The following is a 21458-nucleotide window of genomic DNA, read 5'->3' as shown; positions in this document are numbered from 1 at the left end:
TCTGGTCCTGTGTGTTCTTGTCATCGGAAGCCCCTATTTCTGTCACTGTGGTTTGGATTTTTCATGGGATTAGCCACAGACTTCTGTTGAGACCTAAACTCTGCAGGGCATCGTACTAGGTGGTAGAGATACAAAAAGCTTAACTCCTCGGTCCCAGCGTCAGATGTTTGTAGCCTACTTGAGAAGATGGGAATCTAATGTTAAAGTGATTATACAAGTTCCACAAAGCACATCCATCCCAGTTCAGTTTATGGTCCCTCCAGAAGCTATAGTGCCACAGGCAGCAGAGGCTGAGTCCACACAGAACCAAGTTGTTTGGCTTCGTCTGTGAGCTGGTTGTACCTTCACATGTTGGGACTCCCCTGGGTGGTTAGGTCAATAAAACCACTGTTATCAGTTCTTTATTTTTTAGATCTCAGGTTGAGGTGAATACGGTTAGGAAGTAAAAAGTGTCTGTCTCCCACTCTGTTTATTCCAAACCCAAAGAAAGCATTATTGTCTGGAAACAACAAAGGACAGGAAAAAGGAGAAGGAAACAGCAGAGTCCAGAGTTGTGTTCCCTTTGGATTCTGAGATGACGCCTCCAGGGGGCAGCACCAAGGCAGAGAACCAGACTAAGATCACTCAGTCCTGTCCTCTGGGGCTCCCCACAGGTCCCCACCATCACTCCTCCCATTCCTCCCAGCTTATTTTTAGCTGGCAGTGGGAGGGGGCAGGATGGGAGGGAAACTAACGAAAACAGAAGAGGAGAGGGACAGAGGCACAGAGGACTTCTCACGCGGCCAGAGCAGCCAGGCATGGAGCTGCCTCTCATCCCTCACCTGTTCTTGTCCCTGATGGTCCTGGCAGGTGAGGGAGGTTCACTTCTTGGTTTCTGATGGGAAAAGAGGATACTGGATTGTTTGGCATTGGGACTTTAGGGTTAAAATTATTTGGGAATTAGGGTGAAAGATGAACACTGATTCTCCATTGCTAGTGTGTCTGTGTGTCTGTGTGTGGGCACGCGCGTGTGTGTGTTTGCACGTTTGCATTCTTATGCCCACAGCATATGACCGAGTTAGTATTGAGATTGTCAGAGCCTGTGTCAGGTTTGTGATCCAATTATCTAAAACCTGTGTCCTCGGCTCTGGAGAAGTTAGGGGACCACAAAGAAACAGGATGTGACCTTCCACGTGGCCACTGATTCCTATTCCCCCTCCCTTCCTCTCCCTACCCTTGGTGGTCTCTGGAGCCGGAGGCATAGCTGACTAACCATGTAGTCAGAACTCTGGGTTTATCTAACCAATGAGCTGCAGTTCCTAGTCATACAGCCCTGGCATTTTCCTGGGTGCAAAAAGGCTCACATACAAACCACCTTTTTGAAAATGAGCATGGTTTGAGGCAGAGCTGTCGCCATTGGTGGGAGTGGGTGGTCTAAGAGGGGGTGGCTTGAAAGGAAGGAGCAAGACACAGGGAAAGAACCACGGGAGAGACCAGAAGCTGGAATGTTTCCTCACCAGTGCCCTGTAATCTTCGTTTCCTAAAATACCAGCTCTGATTTTAAAGGGATGGGAGGGAAGAATCAGCCAGAACTTGATTGGGGTCGGGGGTCTTTAGAGTGGGTCGGCAGCTAAGGAAGAAATGCGGAGGGCAGTGGGGAGGGTGGGTACATTTAGAAAGGAAGCTGGTGGTTGTGGGAAACTTTAGGGCGAAGGGACCCTTGCTAGGATGAATGGCAAACCATGTGTGTGGGCAGGCGAGGGGCCCCACCCAGTTAATTGCCACTGAGGTTTTCAGGGCTGGAATCACCCAGAGCCCTAGACGTTGAAGAATGAGAGTGAGTGCGTAACAATGACACTGGGAGTCTAGAGCGAGAGAGGAGAGACCCAGACATCCAGTGTTCCCTCGTCTCCTGTTCTCCCCATGGTCCTGGTTTTGGGGAGAGTTTGAAAGGCATGGTTGTTCTGGGGATACAGACAGTCTCTCTCCCTCTTTTTTTTAAAAAAATATATTTTATTGATTTTTTACAGAGAGGAAGGGAGAGAGATAGAGAGTTAGAAACATCGATGAGAGAGAAACATCGATCAGCCGCCTCCTGCACATCTCCCACTGGGGACGTGCCCACAACCCAGGCACATGCCCCCAACTGGAATCGAACCCAGGACCCCCCAGTCCGCAGGCCGACGCTCTACCCACCGAGCCAAACCGGCCCCGGCTCTCTCCCTCTTTTAACCCTCCGCTTGGGGAGGAGGATGTGTAGGAGGAATGATGTGGAAAAGAGGAACTTGACCCAGGCTTGTCTGTAAATTACATTTCAGGGGTTGGATGGAAATACAGCTGTGCACTAGCATGGCAGAGGGCCACAGGCTAGACAGCTGGACACAGATACAGGAAGGAGATCATCCTTGCCTGGAGCTCTGAGTCCATGACATTGACAGAGGCCAGGCAGCTTATGAGTAACTAGAGGCCCGATGCACGAAATTCGTGCGAGAGTAGGCCTTCCTTCCCCCAGCTGCTGGCACCGGCTTCCCTCTGGCACCCGGGACCTGGGCTTCCCTTGCAGTCCTGGCCTCATCCGAAAGGTTGTCTGGTCTAATTAGCATATTATGCTTTTATTATTATAGATAAGCAGAGAAATATAGCAAAGCATGTCCTTCACAGCCTCTCTCTGGGCATTCACTAGCCTCTCTACCTGCTGCCTGCTAACCTTATGATCCCGGCCCCCCAGGTCTCTGCTCCCCCTTCAACCTGGATGTGCATCACCCACGTCTGTTCCCAGGGCCACCTGAGGCTGAATTTGGATACAGTGTCTTACAACATGTTGGGGGTGGACAGCGATGGTGAGGAGGAAGCCAGAGGGCCATGAGACGGGGGCTGTGATGACGCTGTAAAGGGGTTGAGGCAGATGGGAATCTAAAGGAATCGGGAAGTGGGTGGGCTCTAGATTTGCCAGCCCATGCACTTACCCTCTGGCCTATCTCTCTCTCCCTCTTTTTTTTTTGTATGGCCTATCTCAAAGGTCATGGTTACACTGTGCTTATATTCATGCCCTTCCCCAGGATGCTGGTGGGTGCCCCCTGGGATGGGCCTTCTGGTGACCGAAGGGGAGACATTTACCGCTGCCCCATAGGGAGATCCCACAATGCCTCATGTGCCAAGGTCCACTTGGGTAAGATGCTTCACTCTTCTACTCCTAACCCCTAACCTTCATACGCTAGTAACTTTGACCCCTTATACCTCACCTTCACCCCCATATCCCACATGCTCCCTGTCCCCAACTTGACCCTGATCTCTTCTCAAACCCCAAATCACCCTGAACTCAAGCACCCATCTGGGACCTTATGATCTCAATCTCTTCTACCCCCCTCCCACCAGGTGACTACCCACTGGGAAATTCATCTCGTCCTGCTGTGAACATGCACTTGGGAATGTCTCTGCTGGAGACAGATGGTGACGGGGGATTCATGGTGAGCTAAGGAAAGGGTGTGGCTGGGTCTCTGCGGGTTTGTGGCAGAGAAAGAGCAGTATGGTGCGGGAAGCTGGTCTGTGCAGAGGGTCAAGGAGTTAAAAACCCTAGAAAGCAGAGGGGAATCTCAGTGCCTCCTCCTCGGCACATGTTCTGCAGGCGCCTCCCAACCTGGGAGTAACTGTGTCTCCCACCTGCCCCCAGGCCTGTGCCCCGCTCTGGTCTCGTGCTTGCGGTTCCTCTGTCTTCAGTTCTGGAATCTGTGCCCATGTAGATGCCTCATTCCGGCCCCGGGGAAGCCTGGCACCCACTGCACAGCGTAAGCCAGAAGGAGGGCTGAGGTTCAGTCCTCAGCATGGGGTGCAGGGTGGGAAAAGGATGGGGCGTCAGGGTCTGATGGGCCTGCCTGGCTGTCCTCACTGCTACCTAATGTGTCTGCATAAGCCCCATGCTCCCTAACAGGTTAGAATTCAGACTCTACCAGGGCGCTAAGACTCTATGAACGGATCAAAACAACTTCAAAAACTCAACTCTCGCTGTATCCCTTCACGCCCTTGGCTACAGCATTTACCTCACCATTCTCCAATGTGTCATCTATTTTTATACCTCCATCTCCTTTTGTTTAAAGAGTTCTCAATCCGCCGAAACCGGTTTGGCTCAGTGGATAGAGCGTCGGCCTGCGGACTGAAAGGTCCCAGGTTCGATTCCGGTCAAGGGCATGTACCTTGGTTGCGGGCACATCCCCAGTGGGGAGTGTGCAGGAGGCAGCTGGTCGATGTTTCTCTCTCATCGATGTTTCTAACTCTCTATCTCTCTCCTTTCCTCTCTGAAAAAACTCAATAAAATATATTAAAAAAAAAAAAAAAAAGAGTTCTCAATCCAAATGCCTTTTCTTGTATTCTCCTTTCCTCAAACATCTTCAGTCTTCAGTATCGGCTCAGTTGCTGCCTCCTTTGATCCCCCACCATCGGTGCTATGTTTTTACCTGGCATTCAATTATTATTATTATTTTAATATGCTTATACTAAGGGCCCAGTGCATGAATTCGTGCACCTTGAAAGGAACTGTGGGCTGTGAGGCTGTGGTGGTCACAGGGCAAGTCTCGGCCAATCCTCCGTGCCCCCACCCGCCCCCTCCCGCTGTGGCCCTGGTCCCTTGTCTGCCAGCAGCCCCACTCTCACCGCTGCTCGCCCACGCACTGATGGCACTGGCCCTGCTCGCACCTGCTGACAGCATGGAGCAATTGGGACCTGTGCCAGCAGCAGGTGTGAGCAGGGCCAGTACGGTCAGCAGGTGTGAGTGGCGGCTGCTGCCCCGATCGCCCCTCAGGAGGAGGGGGAGGTAGAGAAGCCTCAGGGGCGATAGGGGCCGGTGCCTGGCACTGGCCATGGGTGTGTGCAAGTGGGACCAGCGCCGGGCAGTGGCAGCGGGTGCAAGCATCAGGCGGAACCACGGTGCACGGGAGCAAAGAATTTTCAGTAACCACCAGAGGCTTGCCCCAGTGACAACGACCAGTGCCCTGCCTTGTTCTGACACTCCCGCTCACCTGCTCCACCATCCTGCTGCAGCCATGGCCCGCCATGTTCCACATGTGCCCCCTGGTGGTCAGTGCATGTCATAGCAACTGGTTGTTCGGTTGTTCTACCATTCGGTCTATTTGCATATTAGGGATATATATATATATATATATATATATATATATATATATATATATATATATATATATATATATATATAATTTCAGAGAGAGGAAGGGAGAGGGAGAGATAGAAACATCAATGATGAGAGAAAATCATCAATTGGCCACCTCCTGCATGCCCCCTACTGGGGATCGAGCCCACAACTGGGCCATGTGCCCTGACCAGGAATTGAACTGAACCACGACCTCCTGGTTCATGGGTCATTGCTCAACCACTGAGCGACACTGGCCGGGCTTTTTCTTTCTTTCTTTCTTTCTTTTTTTTTTTTTTTTTTAGGAAATTGCATGTATGCCCATCTCTCCTTTTATTCATTTCTACATTTACCCAGGGCCTGGCATACTACCTTCCTTGCATGACAGAGTGCCTAATAAATGTTTAAATTGAATGTGCCCTCCTGTGACCTCTTCGCTTGTTCCCTCACGCCCAGTATCCTGTGCCCCTCTGCTCGCTATCACCACACTCCTCCTCCTAGGCTGCCCCACATACATGGATGTTGTCATCGTCCTGGATGGCTCCAACAGTATCTACCCCTGGTCTGAAGTTCAGACTTTCCTACGGAGACTGGTGGGAAGACTGTTCATTGACCCCGAGCAGATACAGGTAAGAGAGGTCAATAAGGATGGGCTCGGAGGGGAGGGACAGGGAGAGAGGAGATACACGTAGATAGTGTCTTCAGGAGTATCCAGGCGCTCACCTTCCCTCCCTTACACAGTTTCTTCTCTCTCCCCACTTTCATACACACATTTCATTTAAAAAATACATTTTTTATTGATTTCAGAGAGGAAGGGAGAGGAAAAGAGAGATAGAAACATCAATGATGAAAGAAAATCATTAGTCGACTGTCTCCTGCACAGATATTTGTCACTGATGGATGGAGCCCCCCACTGGGGATGGAGCCCACAACTCGGGCAAGAGCCCTGACCGGGAATCAAACCATGACCTCCTGATTCATAGGTGGACACTCAACCACTGAGCCACAACCTTTGGGCTACATACATTCATTTGACTGTGCACTTTATTCCAGGTGGGGCTGGTACAGTATGGCGAGAGCCCTGTACATGAGTGGTCCCTGGGAGATTTCCGAACCAAGGAAGAAGTGGTGAGAGCGGCAAGGAACCTGAGTCGGCGGGAGGGACGAGAAACAAAGACTGCCCAAGCAATAATGGTGGCCTGGTGAGGCACTGGGGAGGGGAGTGGGGGAGGCAGAGTGGGGAGGGCCGAGACGGGTTAGGGGAGGCGTGGAGTGCAGTGTGTACATCCCAAGATGCCTTGCATGTTTATCTTTATGTGAACACTAATGGTGGGTGAGGGGAAACTAAGTTGACTGTCAGTGCACTCCCTCTCGTCACATTTCTACAAAATATCTGTCTGTCTCGCTCCATGTTTCTGCTGTGTTTATCTCTGCAGACAGAACTCTCTCTCCCCATCCTGCCATTCCCACTTTGATCTTGACCCTCAGGTCCTCCATCATCATGTCCTCGCTCACTTTCCAAACATGATTCAAACTCATTCTGGGAGGACTAGCCTGGCCTGGCCATTCTTCTTTATGCTACACTCCCTTAATACGTGTCCTCCCAAACGCACTCTTTGCTAAATTAATGTAGGAATGAATGAATTTTATGCTTATTGCTCTGGCCGGGCATCTCAGTTGGTTAGAGCATCAACCCAATACACCAAGGTTGTGGGTTCTGGTCAGGGCGCATACAAGAACCAACCGATATATGCAGAAATACATAGAACCGCAAAAATCTTTCTCTCTTTCCCCTCTCCCTCTCTCAAATCAATTTAAAATTAAATAAAGGAATTTTATATTGATTTGCATTGATGATATGCTCATCTTTATGTTCTATGATATTCAAGCATTTGAGCTCTTACTGTGTCTGCATGCTAGACACTGTTGGGGAGATGGTCTGAAAGGCAAGATGCCAGACCTCAGCGAACTGGTGATGCTGTTGTGTGTGTGTGTGTGTGTGTGTGTGTGTGCCTGTGCCTGTGTGTATGTGTGTCTGTGTGTATGTGTGTGTGTGTGCCTGTGTGTATGTGTGTGTCTGTGTGTATGTGTGTCTGTGTGTGTGTGCACCTGTGCCTGTGTGTGTGTGCCTGTGTGTCTGTGTGTATGTGTGTCTGTGTGTGTGTGTACGTCTGATCACACCTCCTTTCTCTCTCTTCTCAGCACAGAAGGATTCAGTCAGTCCCGCGGGGGCCGCCCGGAGGCTGCCCGGCTGCTGGTGGTTGTCACTGATGGGGAATCACATGACGGAGAGGAGCTGCCCGCAGCACTGAAGGCCTGTGAGGCCGGACGAGTGACCCGCTATGGCATTGCCGTGAGACTCTGCTCGGACCTGGAAGGAGGGGTGGGGTGGGGATGGTGACATCAGGACCGGGAACTTGAAAGAAACCACTTCCCCGACACCAGCCACCTCCCCCCCGCCACCCCGCCTTCACTTTGGTTGGCTGTGTTCCGTACCAGCTCCCATATCCCAATCCACACACTTAACAGACCCACCCTGGCTCTCACCCCAGGTCCTCGGCCACTACCTCCGGCGGCAGCGAGACCCCAGCGCTTTCGTGCGGGAAATCAGAGCTATCGCCAGTGACCCAGACGAGAGGTTCTTTTTCAATGTCACCGATGAAGCTGCGCTGACCGACATTGTGGACGCCCTGGGAGACCGGATTTTTGGCCTTGAGGGTAAGGATGCCCCTGGAAGAAATGGAGGGCGGGGAAGGGGGTTCTGGAGTACAGGTGCCTCAATATTGTCTCGTGCCCAAGGGTCCCATGGAGAAAACGAAAGCTCCTTTGGCTTGGAAATGTCTCAGATTGGTTTCTCTGCTCATCGGCTGAAGGTTGGACAGCCCGCCCCCTCCATGCATGACCCCACTCGGCCTCTGACTCCTTCCAGCCTCTGACTCGAACCCTTCAACCCCAGGGTTCTTCTATATTTCCCCTTTAACCAGTGTCCATTCTGACGGCTCCTGGCTTTCACACTGACCCCGGCCTGTGCCCCGTGACGCCCTCACTCCCAGGCAGCTTTGCTCTGACCCCCCGCTGCCTTTGCGGTGACCCTGTCTGTTCTGCCCACAGGATGGGATTCTCTTTGGGATGGTGGGGGCCTATGACTGGGGGGGCTCCGTGTTATTGTGGCTTGAAGAAGGTCGCCACCTTTTCCCCCCACGGACCGCCCTGGAAGATGAGTTCCCCCCTGCATTGCAGAACCACGCGGCCTACCTGGGTGAGTAGCAGGGGTTTGCAGAGGCCTGGGAGGTGGGGGGCGCTTCCCGGTGTGGCGTGTGAGCGCCCCCTCTTCACTTACACAGTTGTTCACGGACCTCCGGCTACTCCCCTTGGGACCCCTCCTAGGCCTGTAGGGATCCCTCCCATTCTGACCCCGTCTTTTCCTTCCGCCCCGACTCCTTGCCCACTTCCAGGTTACTCTGTTTCCTCCATGCTTTTGCGGGGTGGACAACGCCTCTTCCTCTCGGGGGCTCCTCGGTTTAGACATCGAGGAAAGGTCATCGCCTTCCAGCTTAAGAAAGATGGGGCTGTGAGGGTCGCCCAGAGCCTCCAGGGGGAGCAGGTAGGGCATCCGAGGGGAATCAGCCTGTAGGGAGACAGTGAAGGGGCTGGAGAGGGGCCTGAGATCGGTGCTGAATTCTGCTAGGGAGTCTCAGGGCCATGAGGACCAGAGCGGCAGGTGCGGCGGGGGTGGGGTGGGGGCTGGGGATGCTTCCCACTTGTTCACAATCGCCTTCCCTTTTCTCTGGGTTCACCACTCCTCTCACTCCCCCCCACTCCCCAGATTGGCTCATACTTTGGCAGTGAGCTCTGCCCATTGGATACAGATGGCGATGGGACAACTGATGTCTTACTCGTGGCTGCCCCCATGTTTCTGGGACCCCAGAGCAAGGAGACAGGACGTGTTTATGTGTATCTGGTGGGTCAGGTGAGGCTTGCTTGCCGGTCAGGAAGGAGAGAGAAGGGGAGGCACATGTATTTGAGGGCTGGCTGAGAGGTTGGGACAATCAGATCGACGCCTCTCTTCTTCTCGCCACCACCAGCAGTCCTTGCTCACACTCCAGGGAACACTTCATCCGGAACCCCCCCAGGATGCTCGGCTTGGTTTTGCCATGGCTGCCCTTCCTGACCTGAACCACGACGGCTTTGCTGACGTGGCGGTGGGGGCACCGCTGGAGGATGGGCACCGTGGAGCGCTGTACCTCTATCATGGGGCTCGGAGTGGAGTCAGGCCCCGCCCTGCCCAGGTCAGGAGTGCCCGAGGAAGGCAGGGGTGTGTGGGGGCAGGGGGAGTGGGGACGTGGTCTCTGCTTATCAGTGCTCCCCTGGACTTGGGACCCAAACTGAACAAATGCGTTTTCATTAGTACAGTAGCCCCCCTCCCCCCTCCCCCCCCCCCCCCCGCCCCACGGGGATATGGTCCAAGACCTCCAGAAGACGCCCGAAACTGCAGATCATACCAGACTTTACATATACCGTGTTATAGGCTTGTTTCTATACATACATACCTATGACAACATTTAATTTATAAATTACGCACAGTAAGAGATGAACAACAATAATGAAAGAGAACAATGATAGCAGTATGCTATAATAAAACTCATATGAATGTGGCATTATTAAATAAAATAAGGGTTACTTGAACAAAGCTGTGTGAGTCCTACAGTTGATCTGATAGCTAAGATGGCTCCTAAGTGACTCACGGTGGGTAGCATACTGAGTGTGGCTACACTGGACAAAGGGATGACCCACACCCCAGGCGGGACAGAGTGGGGCAGCTTAAGAGTCTATCCCACTACTCAGAATGGCACACAGTTTAAAACTTAGGAATCATTTATTTCTGGATTTTTGTATTAAATATTAACAGCAGAAAGTGAAAGCGTGGATAAGGGACAAAAGGTGAGGTGGAGGGGGATACAGGTTGCTACAGGGAATCCTGAACACAGGCAAGTTTCTCTCGTTCTGATGAAAGAAACAAGAGCCAGGTGGGAGGCCTGGGAACCAGGTGTGGGAGTCCCTGCTCAAACTCCCCCTCTCCCCGCAGCGGATCGCTGCTGTCTCCATGCCACAGGCCCTCAGCTACTTTGGCCGAAGTGTAGATGGCCGGTTAGATCTGGATGGAGATGACCTGGTGGATGTGGCTGTGGGTGCCCAAGGGGCGGCCATCCTGCTCAGGTGAGTGGTCCTGTTTCAGGCAAAGTGGACGGCTCAGCATGGCTGTTCAGAGCAAGGGATTTGGAGTCGAGGGCTTAGATTTGGATTTCTTAGTCAACTACTCTGGGCCTCCATTTCCTAGTTTTTAAAATGGGAACAATCCTACCTGAGAGGCTTATTGTGGGGATTAAATGAGGTAATCCATGTAAAGATCTTAACACAGTGCCTAGCACAGCGGTTCTCAACCTGTGGGTTGCGACCCCTTTGGCAGTCGAACGACCCTTTCACAGGGGCCGCCTAAGACCATCCTGCCTATCAGATATTTACATGACGATTCATCACAGTAGCAACGTTACAGTTATGAAGTAGCAACGAAAATAATTTTACGGTTGGGTCACAACGTGAGGAACTGTATTTAAAGGGCCAGAAGGTTGAGAACCACTGGCCTAGCACATAGCAAGTGCTTCTTAAATGTTAGCTGTTCTCACCTGGCCAGCATCGCTCAGTGGTTGAGTGTCGATCTATGAACCAGGAGGTCGCAGTTTGATTCCTGGTCAGGGCATATGCCCGAGTTGTGGGCTGGATCCCCAGTGGGGGGCATGCAGGTGGCAGCCGGTCAATGATTCTCTCTCATCACTGATATTTCTATCTCTCTCTCCCTCTCCCTTCCTCTCTAAAATCAATAAAAATATATATATTATATATATATTTAAATGTTAGCTGTTATCTTACTTCTGTTAGAAGGTTCAGAGGAGAGAGACCTGCACGCCTAGCCCCTCATTCTTTCCTTTGACCTCAGGAGGCAAGCGCTGGGAGTGGATTTTCTCAAGGTCTTTCCTCCGACTAGAATTTCTTTCCCACCCTGTGCCCAGCTCCCGGCCCATTGTCCGCCTGGCCCCGTCGTTGGTGGTGACCCCGCCAGCCATCAGTGTGGTTCGGAGAGACTGCACGCGGCGAGGCCAGGAGGCCGCCTGCCTCTCTGCGCTCCTCTGCTTCCGAGCGACCTCCCGCACGCCTGGCCGCTGGGACCGCCGGCTCCGTGAGTGACCGCCGGGCACCGGCCCCCCTCCACCCCGCCTGCCTCGGCCTCAGACCCTCTTGACCCTCACCCTTGCCTGCCCCATGCAGACGTGCGGTTCACAGCATCACTGGACGAGTGGACAGCTGGAGCCCGGGCAGCTTTTGACGGCGCTGGCCAGAGGCTGGCCCCCCGGCGGCTCCGGCTCACTGTGGGGAATGTCACTTGTGAGCGGCTACACTTCCATGTGCTGGTGAGGAGGGGCAGGACCTGCTTAGCCTCGGGGCCTGGGAGTGAGGGGAGGGCCAGGTCAGAGGAGGAATTTCAGAAAGTCAGACTTTGTACCAGTCCCTTTAGCATTCCTTGCATTGCTGGCTTGGTGGTGACAAACTCCCTTAGCCTTTTTTTGTCTGTGAAGCCAGAAAGTCAGACTTTGGAGTTGGGCTGATCTGGGTTTCAATTCTAACTGCCGTTTGCCATCTGTGCAACCTGGAAAGCCGGTTTCCTTGCCTGCAAAGCTGGGGGTGGGGGTGGGGGGCAGGGGGGGGGCGGGGAGATGATAATAATAACTGCATCACAGGAGTTGTAGTAGAAGTCAATGTGGCCCTGGCCGGTTTGGGTCAGTGGATAGAGTGCCGGCCTGCAGACGGAAGGGTCCCGGGTTCGATTCCAGCCAAGGGCACATGCCTGGGTTGCAGGCTCAATCCTCAGTGGGGAGGGGGGGTGCAGGAGGCAGCTGATCCATGATTCTCTCTCATCATTGATGTTTCTATCTCTCTCCTTCTCCCCTCCTCTCTGAAATCAATAAAGAAATATATATTTTTTTTAAAAGAAGTAAATGTGGCCCTGGCCGGGCCGCTCAGTTGGTTAGAGCACCGTCCCATGTGCCAAGGTTTCGGGTTTGTTCCCCGGTCAGGGCACATACAGGATAGAGTGTCGGCCTGCAGACGGAAGGGTCCCGGGTTCGATTCCAGCCAAGGAATGCATGAATGAGTGGAACAACAAATTGATGTTTTTCCTCTCTCCCCCTTCCTCTGTCTCTCAAATCAATCAGGAAATAATTTTTTTAAGAAAGAAGTAAATGTGATAGCACTGCCAAAACCTTCGGACAGTGCCCAACACACAGACAGCGCTCAGTAAATGATCGCTGGAATGACCACATTCCCAGGCCTGGCTTGTCCCCTGGCCCTGGCTCCCCATGACCTTGCCTCTGGTTTCCCTCAGGATACATCAGACTACCTCCGGCCGGTGGCCTTGACTGTGACCTTTGCTTTGGACAACACCACAAAGCCAGGCCCTGTGCTGGACGAGGGCTCACTCACCTCTATACGAAAGCTGGTCAGCAGTTCCACGCCCTGCCCTGCCCTGCCCTGGCCCCCACCCTGCCTGAGGGGGCGGGCGGAGAGGAGATCACAGTGGATCTGACCTGGGCACCGCTCTTCTCCCTTCCTCTTCCTCCCAATGCCACTCCTTTCCCCTTGCCTTCTTCTCAGCCCTTGGCCCCCCCTCTCTCCGCCAGGTGCCCTTCTCCAAGGACTGCGGCCAAGACAATGAATGTGTCACAGACCTGGTGCTCCGGGCGAATATGGACATCAGAGGCTCCAGGTGGGATGGACAGGAACTGGCCAAACCCGGATGACCTGAGCCAGGCTGGACGGGACCAGAAGGGAACTGGAGGGTGGTTCTTTGCCCAGCAAAACAGAAGCGAGGCTTTTGGCATTCCTTCAACTCCTGAGTTCTCCCTTAATGCACCTCTCCTAGGAAGGACCCGTTCGTGGTTCAAGGTCGGCGGAAAGTGCTGGTGACAGCCACCCTGGAGAACAGGAAGGAGAATGCCTACAACACCAGCCTGAGCCTCAGCTTCTCTAGAAACCTCCACCTGGCCAGTTTCACTCCTCAGGTGTCAGGGGCGGGGAGGGGTTTGGGGAGGAGTCGGAGAAGAAGGAGGGAGCAGAGTGGGTATTGTCCTCAGCTGCGAGGGGCTCTGGAGAAAGCCCCGGTGTTTAGGGGCTGCGGGCAGGAGAGCAGCCGCAGCCCCAGCTCTGCTCCACCCCCGGTCTCTGCTCTCAGAGGGACAGGTCGGTGAAGGTGGAGTGTGCCGCGCCTTCCCCTCACGCCCGGCTCTGCAGTGTGGGACATCCGGTCTTTCAGACTGGAGCGAAGGTAAGTGGGGCCCAGGATGAGAAAGGGGCTCTGAGAGAGCAGGGGCCGGACTGGGTGGGGCCTGGGGCTGGAGAAGGAGGCACACAGGGCTCCTGCTCCTCTGAACTTGCCCCATGACTAGGAATCTACCATGACCCATGTCTCCTGCCTCCAGGTGACCTTTCTGCTAGAGTTTGAGTTTAGCTGCTCCTCCCTCCTGAGCCAGGTCCTTGTGAGGCTGACTGCCACCAGGTGAGAGCAAAGGGAACCTCCCCCGCCCTCTCCTACTGGGTCTTGGTGGCTGGGGTGGTGTGTGTGTTGGAGGAGGGGGATACATAGCCTTGACCCCTTTCCTCCTGAGAGGGTCTCTGGGACAGGATGTCAGCCTCTCCCCTTGCCCTACAGCAATAGCCTGGAGAGAAATGGGACCCTTCATGATAACACGGCCCAGACCTCAGCCTACATCCAGTATGAGCCTCACCTGCTCTTCTCTAGGTATGGCTTGGTCCCCTCTGGGACCCCCACCCCATTCTGACCTCAGACTCATACCCTTTATGTCCCCACCTCTCCCTTCATGTGCTTCAGTGTCCCCAAAGCCCAAACCCTTGGGGCTGCTCCATCTTTTTGCCCCCAATCCCACTCATGCAAAACCGTCTTTTTTAAGCATCTTACTTTCTCCCTGGGTATGGGCTTTGCTGGGCCTGGGGATTGGGGCGAGGGTGGGGGGATATGGGATGTGGCCATAAACACTGTTAGTCTGCCGTGTCTCATGTCTATCTTCTCTATGGACCCCCACCTCTTCATTCATGTGCTGGCTCGGCCTTCCCTGACTCCATCTATGTACTGACCATGTGCCTGTGTCTGTGTCATGGCTATGGCCGTGTACTTCCTGACTTGGTGTCCACGCAGTGAGTCCGCTATGCACCGCTATGAGGTCCATCCGTACGGGACCCTCCCAGTGGGTCCTGGCCCTGAATTTAAGACCACTCTGAGGGTGAGAAGCTGGCGGGCCTTGGAGTGAGCAGGGGAGGAGGGAGACGTCTTGGGGGGAAACGGAAAAAGCCTCTCTTAGATGTCAGTGGGATCCAGGATAAAAAGGAGCGGATGCCGAAGGATCTTCGTCTCCTGCCTCTTCCCGTTTTCACCTCTCCTCTCAGGTTCAGAACCTTGGCTGCTATGTGGTCAGCGGCCTCGTCATCTCAGCTTTCCTTCCAGCCGTGGCCCACGGGGGCAACTACTTCCTGTCACTGTCTCAAGTCATCGCTCACAATGTGAGTCTGGGCTGGGGGATGTGGGCCCCTCCACCTTGACCTGGTGGACTCACCAGCCCCTTATTGCTGGGTCACTGCCCTCAGGGCTTCTCCCGGGGGGACCTTCCCTTTACAAATGTGGCTTCTTTGAGAAGAAAGAGAGGGATTCCCCCACTATAAGAGTGTGGGTAGGTGCTGCTCGGCATGCAGTGGCTGGCCTCTCACCATCAAGAGAGTCCCTCGAGTTCGATCTTTCTCCAGGCAAGCTGCGCGGTGCAGAATCTGACCGAGCCCCCTGGGCCCCCTGCGCACCCAGAGGAGCTTCAGCACACCAGCAGGCTGGTATGCGTCAAGGATGGAGCAATGTATCCGGAGTGGGAACAGTGGTGTTTGGAGCCTTCTGGTTGGGGGCAGAGCCTGGAGCGGGAAGTGGGAGATCTTTCCACCAGGTCCTGACCTGTCTCTCTCTTGTGATAGAACGGGAGCAACACTCGGTGCCAAGTCGTGCGGTGCCACCTTGGGCGGCTCGCTAAGGGGACCGAGGCCTCTGTCGGACTACTGAGACTGGTTCACAATGAATTCTTCCGGAGGGTAAACCTCTTATTTCCTACTACTCTTCCCTTCTGTTCCAATCTGGAACTTGAGCACAGGCTTTGGAAGTAAACAGACCCATGTTCAAGTTCCACTTTGCCTCTTACTAGCTGTTGGATGTTGAGCAAGTTATTTCATCTCTCTAAGCTTCTTTCTTCTCATCTCTAAAGTGGGGGTGATAACACCTACTTTAAGGGGTTGTTATAAAGAATAATTGAATAATGAGATGGACTCATTAAAAGCTAGTTATTATCCTCCATGTATCATCCCTTCGTACTATACTAATAATCAATCAACATTGATAGGATACCTACAATTCAATCGATTAATAACCCATCAAGTGCCTACTATATAAAAGGTCCTGTACTAGGAGACATTGAGGAGAGTATCCCAAATGTTTAGCACCACGTTTAATCACTGTAGTGACTTAATGCATTTCTGTTACATAAATGAACAAATAGTAGATTTACATGCAGTATATGTATTGTAGGGGGGTCAGAAGTAAGATTATACAGTTGAGAGAAATCTAAATTATGAAAGTGCTCTAAAGCAAGGGAGATAAAATGGAACTTAATATGATTGGCAGTTAGGAGTCAGTGTGAGTTCCTGAGCAGGGAATTGACATCTTAATTGTAACAGCTATTCAGCACTAGGGTTCTCTACTGTGCACCCCATACACCATCTACTTTGAATAACACAACATCCCTGGGATGCAGGCATAGGTTTTAAGGGAAATTAACTCTGACAGACCATTCCTCTCTAAGTCTGGTCCTCTATTTATCCCTCTTTGGTATCCTCTATTTTAAAAATAATATTTTATTGATTTTAGAGAAAGAGGGAGAGGGAGAGAGAGATAGAAACATCGGTGAGAAACATCAACATTGATCAGCTGTCTTCTGCACGCCCCCTACTGAGGACCGAGCCCACAACGGGGTCATGTGCCCTTACTGGAACCGATCAGTGACCTCCTGGTACACGGGTCAGTGCTCAACTACTGAGCCACACCATCTGGGCTTTGGTATTCTCTTTTTAATTCATTAATCTATTCTTTTTAAATTTTTAAATTGATTTTAGAGAGGAGGGAGAGAGAGAAGCATCTATTTGTTGTTTCACTTATTTATGCATTCATTGGTTGATTCTTGTATGTGCCCTGACTGGGGATTGAACCTACAACCTTGGCATAGCTGGATGACACTCTAACCAACTAAGCTGCCTGGCCAGGGCATTCAGCCATTCTTTTAACAGATTTATTATGAAACAACTAGGTATTTGGCACTGTGCTAAGTATTAGACACTAGGAACACATAATTAAAGATTTTTTAAAAATATGTTTTTATTGATTTTAGAGAGAGAGGAAGGGAGAGGGAGAGAAAGAGAGAGAGAAACTTTGATCGGATGCCTCCCATACACGCCCCAACTGAGTATTGAACCCACAACAACCTGGGCATGTGCCCTGACCAGGAATCGAACCAGCAAACTTTCAGTGCACAGGTCAATGCTCAACCAACTTAAGCCACACTGACAGGGCTAGGGACACATAATTAATAAGACATAGGCCTTGTCCTCAAGGATCTTATCATTCATTGGTGAAAGACAGAAAAGTAAACAGAATTTTATAACCTTATCAGGGGTGGTTGGGTTTAGAAGGAAATACTTTCTGAAATCCCAGAGGAGATGATGTCTAAACTTCAACCTAAAGGAGGGGTAGTGCTTAGCCAAAAAAAGGGAAGTTGAATGCATTTCAGGTAGAGCAGACAGCATAACGAAGGACCCTAGCTTTAGAGAACATAACTCTCCTCAATGTCTCCTAGTACAGGACCTTTTATATAGTAGGCACTTGATGGGTTATTAATTGATTGAATTGTAGGTATCCTATCAATGTTGATTGATTATTAGTATAGTACGAAGGGATGATACATGGAGGATAATAACTAGCTTTTAATGAGTCCATCTCATTATTCAATTATTCTTTACAACAACCCCTTAAAGTAGGTGTTATCACCCCCACTTTAGTGCATTTCTGTTACATAAATGAACAAATAGTAGATTTACATGCAGTATATGTATTGTAGGGGGGTCAGAAGTAAGATTATACAGTTGAGAGAAATCTAAATTATGAAAGTGCTCTAAAGCTAGGGAGACAAAATGGAACTTAATACATAACGAAGGACCCTAGCTTTAGAGAGCTTTCATAATTTAGATTTCTCTCATTCCTCCGTCTACAGCCCTTTTCCTCTTTCCCCATTGGTCTCCAACCTTTACTTCTGGTCTTCAGAGTCCTGAGAGTTGTGCCTTTCAGCCTCATCTTTGTTATTGGAGTTCCAGTTGCCACACTCCCTGATGATGGCTCGCTTTAAATGTCTTCCCATCTCCTTGTTCCGCAGGCCAAATTCAAGTCTCTGACAGTGGTCAGCACCTTCGAGCTGGGAGCTGAGGAGGGCAGTGTCCTCCAGCTGACCGAAGCTTCCCGCTGGAGTGAGGTGGGGCTGGAGGCCGCGTGTGAGAGCTGCAAAAACATTGATTGGATGCCTCCTGTATGAGGGTGGGGGTGGGGAAAGGACACGTGTGGACTTTTTTCAGAAGTATCTTCATCAGGCAGCAATCGAGGAGTCAGAAGTGACAAGTCAGGATGCTAGGGTCCCACTGCCTCCTTTCCTGCCTCCGTTTCATTCCTTTTAGTCTTCTGTTTGGAGGCTGGCTTTGCTTGAATGTGGGGTGAGGCCAGCTGGGTGAAAGGGTGCAGGTAAAAGACCCCTCTCCCCACACAGAGCCTCCTGGAGGTGATCCAGACGCGCCCTGTGCTCATCTCCCTGTGGATCCTCATTGGCAGCGTCCTGGGAGGGCTGCTGCTGCTGGCTTTCCTCGTCCTCTGCCTTTGGAAGGTAAGCACGGCTTTGGTTGGAAGTATGGGCCTGGTGCCCACGCCCTGAGGGGTCCTGGATTGTAGCAGGGAAACCGGGTTTGTGCTGGGCAGCCGGTGGGTGTCATGCCCAACCTCCTCCCCTGAACTCCACAGATATTGGTTGAATTCCACTAAGCCAAATAAAAGAAACATGAACCTCATATTTGGAAGCAGAACCAAAGTGAAGACTTCAGATAAGCCTGAGGGCTGTTGGCAAGGTCCCCGGGCAGGCCATCTGACAATAACTCTTATCTCTTCCTGTACAGCTTGGCTTCTTTGCCCGTAAGAAGATCCCCGAGGAAGAAAAAAGAGAAGAGAAACCGGAGCAATGAATGTAGAACAGAGTCCTGGAAAGCCCTCCCTGGAAGCTTCTCCGAAAGACGCGCAAAAGAACGGAGGCCGGGGGCGCCGAGGGGACGAGAATCAGCCCCTGGACGGCCTCCCCTCGCCTGAGCCCTGACTTGACTTTGGAGTCATGAGGAAGCTGCTGGCAGGAGATGAGGCCTCGCCTCAGACAAGAGGGGCTGGCACCCCGACTAGGAGCACTCCCTGTCTGCTCCCCTCCGCATGACCACGGTTCACGGCCAACACGGGCCTTTTTCTCCAGCCTCGGGAATCGGGAATTTGTTGCCTAGGTCCCTGCCTCCTTTCAGATTCCCCTACGGCCTCCTTCACAGGGTGGGAAGGGTGAGGGCTGTCTTCCTCGGCCCCTGCCTCTCATCTTCCTGCTGGCTCCCCGCTCCCCAGGGGGGAGCTGACGCTGGCTTGGAAGTAAAGTCAACATCTGCTGCTCGCCTCTGGAGTCCGGTGATTCAGAAAGCCAGCCGGGGAGAGTCAACAGGAAAAAAGAGGGAGGAGGAAAAGCCACAAGAGACATTCTGTACAATTCCAAGGAACAGAGCAGCCTTTAGACAGGCAACTGCCATCCCCCTGAAACCTGAGACCTGGCGGGGCGCTGGCCCGCCCTCAGGTGCTGGGGAAAGGAGCCGCTCCGGGCCTGCTGGGCATGGGTTTCCCGGCTCCCACCATTCCCTGGGAGCAGAGCCAGGTCCCCGAATCTCGGGAGCCAGGGGCCCCCCGGTGGCTGGAGGTGGAATAGCAGGCAGCATTTTCTCCTCCCTCCGGCCTCTCAAACTTGTGAGCCTTCTATAAAGTCCAGAGAAGGGAAAGGATTGCCGCTTGGCGGTGGGAAACTCTTCCGCCTTACCAGCTTGGGAAGCAGCAGCCCCATGGAGCCTGCATGAGTGGGTTTGCACTGAGGGGGAAGCTGAAGTGAGCGGCAGGAGGTGTCTGAGGAGCAAGCCCGTCCTTGCTCAGCAGGGGTGGTTGAGCACAAAGAGCTCCTAGGAACATGCTTCTGGGGCAGCTCCTACTTTGTGGGGCTTCTCTGGTGGAAGCGCGTTGCCAGCCCCTGCCTGATGTTTACTAGAAATGCTCAAGTTCATTTCCATCTCTGGACCACCCCCACCCCCTCCCATGTTTTGGTCATGGCCAGTTAAGAGAATTTGATTCTCATCAACAACTGGGTAACTTATATTTCTTTGTAATCAAGACTTGGGATACCAAAGTCAGTTACTGGTCTCCAGGGTGCGGCACCCATTTAGAGCTGAGATCAGGCATCTGACCAGCAGCCACAGAACCTGTCCTTCAGGGCTGTCCTTGAGGCCCACAGTATTTACTTTGGCATGTCTCGAGCTGTTTGCAGAGGGCATTGTCTCTGTTTTCCAGCGTGGTGGGCAGCATATCAGATGGCCAGAACAAATAAAGTTCGTGTCAAGTGACTTCCGTTCTTTTTGAGTTCCCTAGGATATAGGTTATTCTTGGTTCCCCTGAGGTGAGATTTTATACGAAGTATTTGAAATGTTTTCTGTGCCTCTCCCCCTGCGGATGTGCTCTAACCTCCTGTGTAAGATGTGTGTGTTTGGGAAGCACATAGGCCTAGATTGAAGCCCCAGGTCTGCCATTTATTAGCTAGTGGCCTTGGGCAAGTCATAGCTACCCCAAGGCTCAGAGAACAACAGCAGGCTGTGTGATACAGTAGTGAAGAATGAAAACAGACTGGGCTTTAAATCTAAATTCTACTACTTAAAACTCGTTTGACCTTGAACAGATGTAACTTCTCTAAGTCTTGGCTTTCTTTCTTTTTAAAAAAATATATTTTATTGATTTTTCACAGAGAGGAAGGGAGAGGGATAAAGAGTTAGAAACATCGATGGGAGAGAAACATCAATCGGCTGCCTCCTGCACACCCCCCACTGGGGATGTGCTCACAACCAAGGTACAGGCCCTTGACTGGGATCGAACCTGGGACCCTTGAGTCCGCAGGCCGATGCTCTATCCACTGAGCCAAACAGGTTAGGGCAAGTCTTGGCTTTCTTATCTTTAAACTTACTAGGGTTGTGATGCCTAAATGAGATAATTTAAGTGAGCATATGCTAAGTCTTCATAAATGTCACTATTGTTATAAAAATATTTTGTTATTAAATAACCTACCCTACCATGTGTTGTGAAGATAGAACGAGAGGTGTTTTAAAGCGCCAGGCCAGACCCTGAAGATCTGTTTCTTCTGTATGCTATTGTCTCCTCCTACTAATTCTTACCCTGCACCTCATCCCCTTTGAAATAAGCCCTCATGCCCATGAAGGTGATACATAGCTAATTAACTTAGGTTGTAATGGTAGAAATCAAATCTATTTTATTTCCTTAGATACCTTAAGTTCTTGTCTAACCCTCAAGAGACATTTGCACCTCAGCAATGGCCTAGAGACCGTCCCTGCCTCTGTTACCTGACCTGAGAATGGTGGTGTCTGGCCTACCAGGCAGGGACAACTATTCTGTGGCAAGCTGGTGAGTTATTTTGTGGCATTAGGAGTCCACGGGGGCCATCAATGTACTTCCTATAGGCAACAGCTTAATCAGACTTTATGGAACATACGGTTTATGGGGCTGGGACGGAGGCCATGGTTATGACAGATTTCCCCCCCTTTTTTAAATTTTATTGACTTTTTACAGAGAGGAAGGAAGAGGGATAGAGAGTTAGAAACATTGATGAGAGAGAAACATCAATCAGCTGCCTCCTGCACACCCCCTTCTGGGGATGTGACCGCAACCAAGGTACATGCCCTTGCCCAGAATTGAATCTGGGACCCTTGAGTCCACAGGCCTATGCTCTATCGGATAGAGGCTATCCACTGAGCCAAACCGGTTACGGCCAGACTTTCCCTTTTTAATCTCAGCCAACCC

At 51.8% G+C, this 21458-nt stretch overlaps 1 protein-coding gene and 1 long non-coding RNA gene across 5 annotated transcripts; one reads left to right on the top strand and one right to left on the bottom strand.

Moving 5' to 3' along the window:
* Positions 1 to 70: 70 nt before the first annotated feature.
* ITGA10 (integrin subunit alpha 10) lies at positions 71 to 19996 on the top strand. 4 transcript variants are annotated; one of them, XM_059674820.1, is made up of 30 exons: positions 71 to 849; positions 2708 to 2819; positions 3039 to 3148; positions 3355 to 3446; positions 3650 to 3764; positions 5618 to 5745; positions 6170 to 6318; positions 7319 to 7469; positions 7669 to 7834; positions 7916 to 7989; positions 8228 to 8375; positions 8572 to 8720; positions 8943 to 9086; positions 9205 to 9405; positions 10203 to 10333; positions 11185 to 11351; positions 11441 to 11583; positions 12555 to 12668; positions 12850 to 12935; positions 13092 to 13230; positions 13401 to 13493; positions 13648 to 13724; positions 13878 to 13967; positions 14382 to 14466; positions 14630 to 14743; positions 14984 to 15064; positions 15200 to 15313; positions 17698 to 17793; positions 18082 to 18195; positions 18482 to 19996. In XM_059674820.1, the coding sequence occupies exons 1-30, from the start codon at positions 798 to 800 to the stop codon at positions 18545 to 18547; spliced, it is 3501 nt and encodes a 1166-aa protein (XP_059530803.1). In that variant the 5' UTR covers positions 71 to 797; the 3' UTR covers positions 18548 to 19996. The 4 variants fall into 4 exon arrangements, with proteins under 4 accessions (XP_059530803.1, XP_059530804.1, XP_059530802.1 ...); XM_059674821.1 differs by having other exon boundaries at positions 9202 to 9405; positions 10230 to 10333; XM_059674819.1 differs by having other exon boundaries at positions 9202 to 9405.
* On the bottom strand, positions 10246 to 12765 carry LOC132220985 (uncharacterized). Its single transcript, XR_009449901.1, has 3 exons — positions 12653 to 12765; positions 11443 to 11617; positions 10246 to 10375 (listed from the first exon to the last, which is right to left on the bottom strand). It is a non-coding gene; the product is annotated as an uncharacterized LOC132220985 (long non-coding RNA).
* Positions 19997 to 21458: the final 1462 nt, after the last annotated feature.

The sequence above is a fragment of the Myotis daubentonii genome, chromosome 18 (genome assembly GCF_963259705.1).
Source record: "Myotis daubentonii chromosome 18, mMyoDau2.1, whole genome shotgun sequence".
Taxonomy (NCBI): domain Eukaryota; kingdom Metazoa; phylum Chordata; class Mammalia; order Chiroptera; family Vespertilionidae; genus Myotis; species Myotis daubentonii.
The sequence above is the reverse complement of the archived record's forward strand: the minus strand, read 5'-3'. Positions and strand labels throughout refer to the sequence as shown.

What these genes read in the sequence shown, in the direction of transcription:
- ITGA10 (XM_059674819.1), top strand. Translation starts at nt 798, where the DNA reads ATGGAGCTGCCTCTCATCCCTCACCTGTTCTTGTCCCTGATGGTCCTG. An exon ending in CCGCTGGGACCGCCGGCTCC is followed by an intron (nt 11,352 to 11,440) that starts GTGAGTGACCGC and finishes TGCCCCATGCAG; the next exon opens with ACGTGCGGTTCACAGCATCA. An exon ending in TCGTCCTCTGCCTTTGGAAG is followed by an intron (nt 18,196 to 18,481) that starts GTAAGCACGGCT and finishes CTTCCTGTACAG; the next exon opens with CTTGGCTTCTTTGCCCGTAA.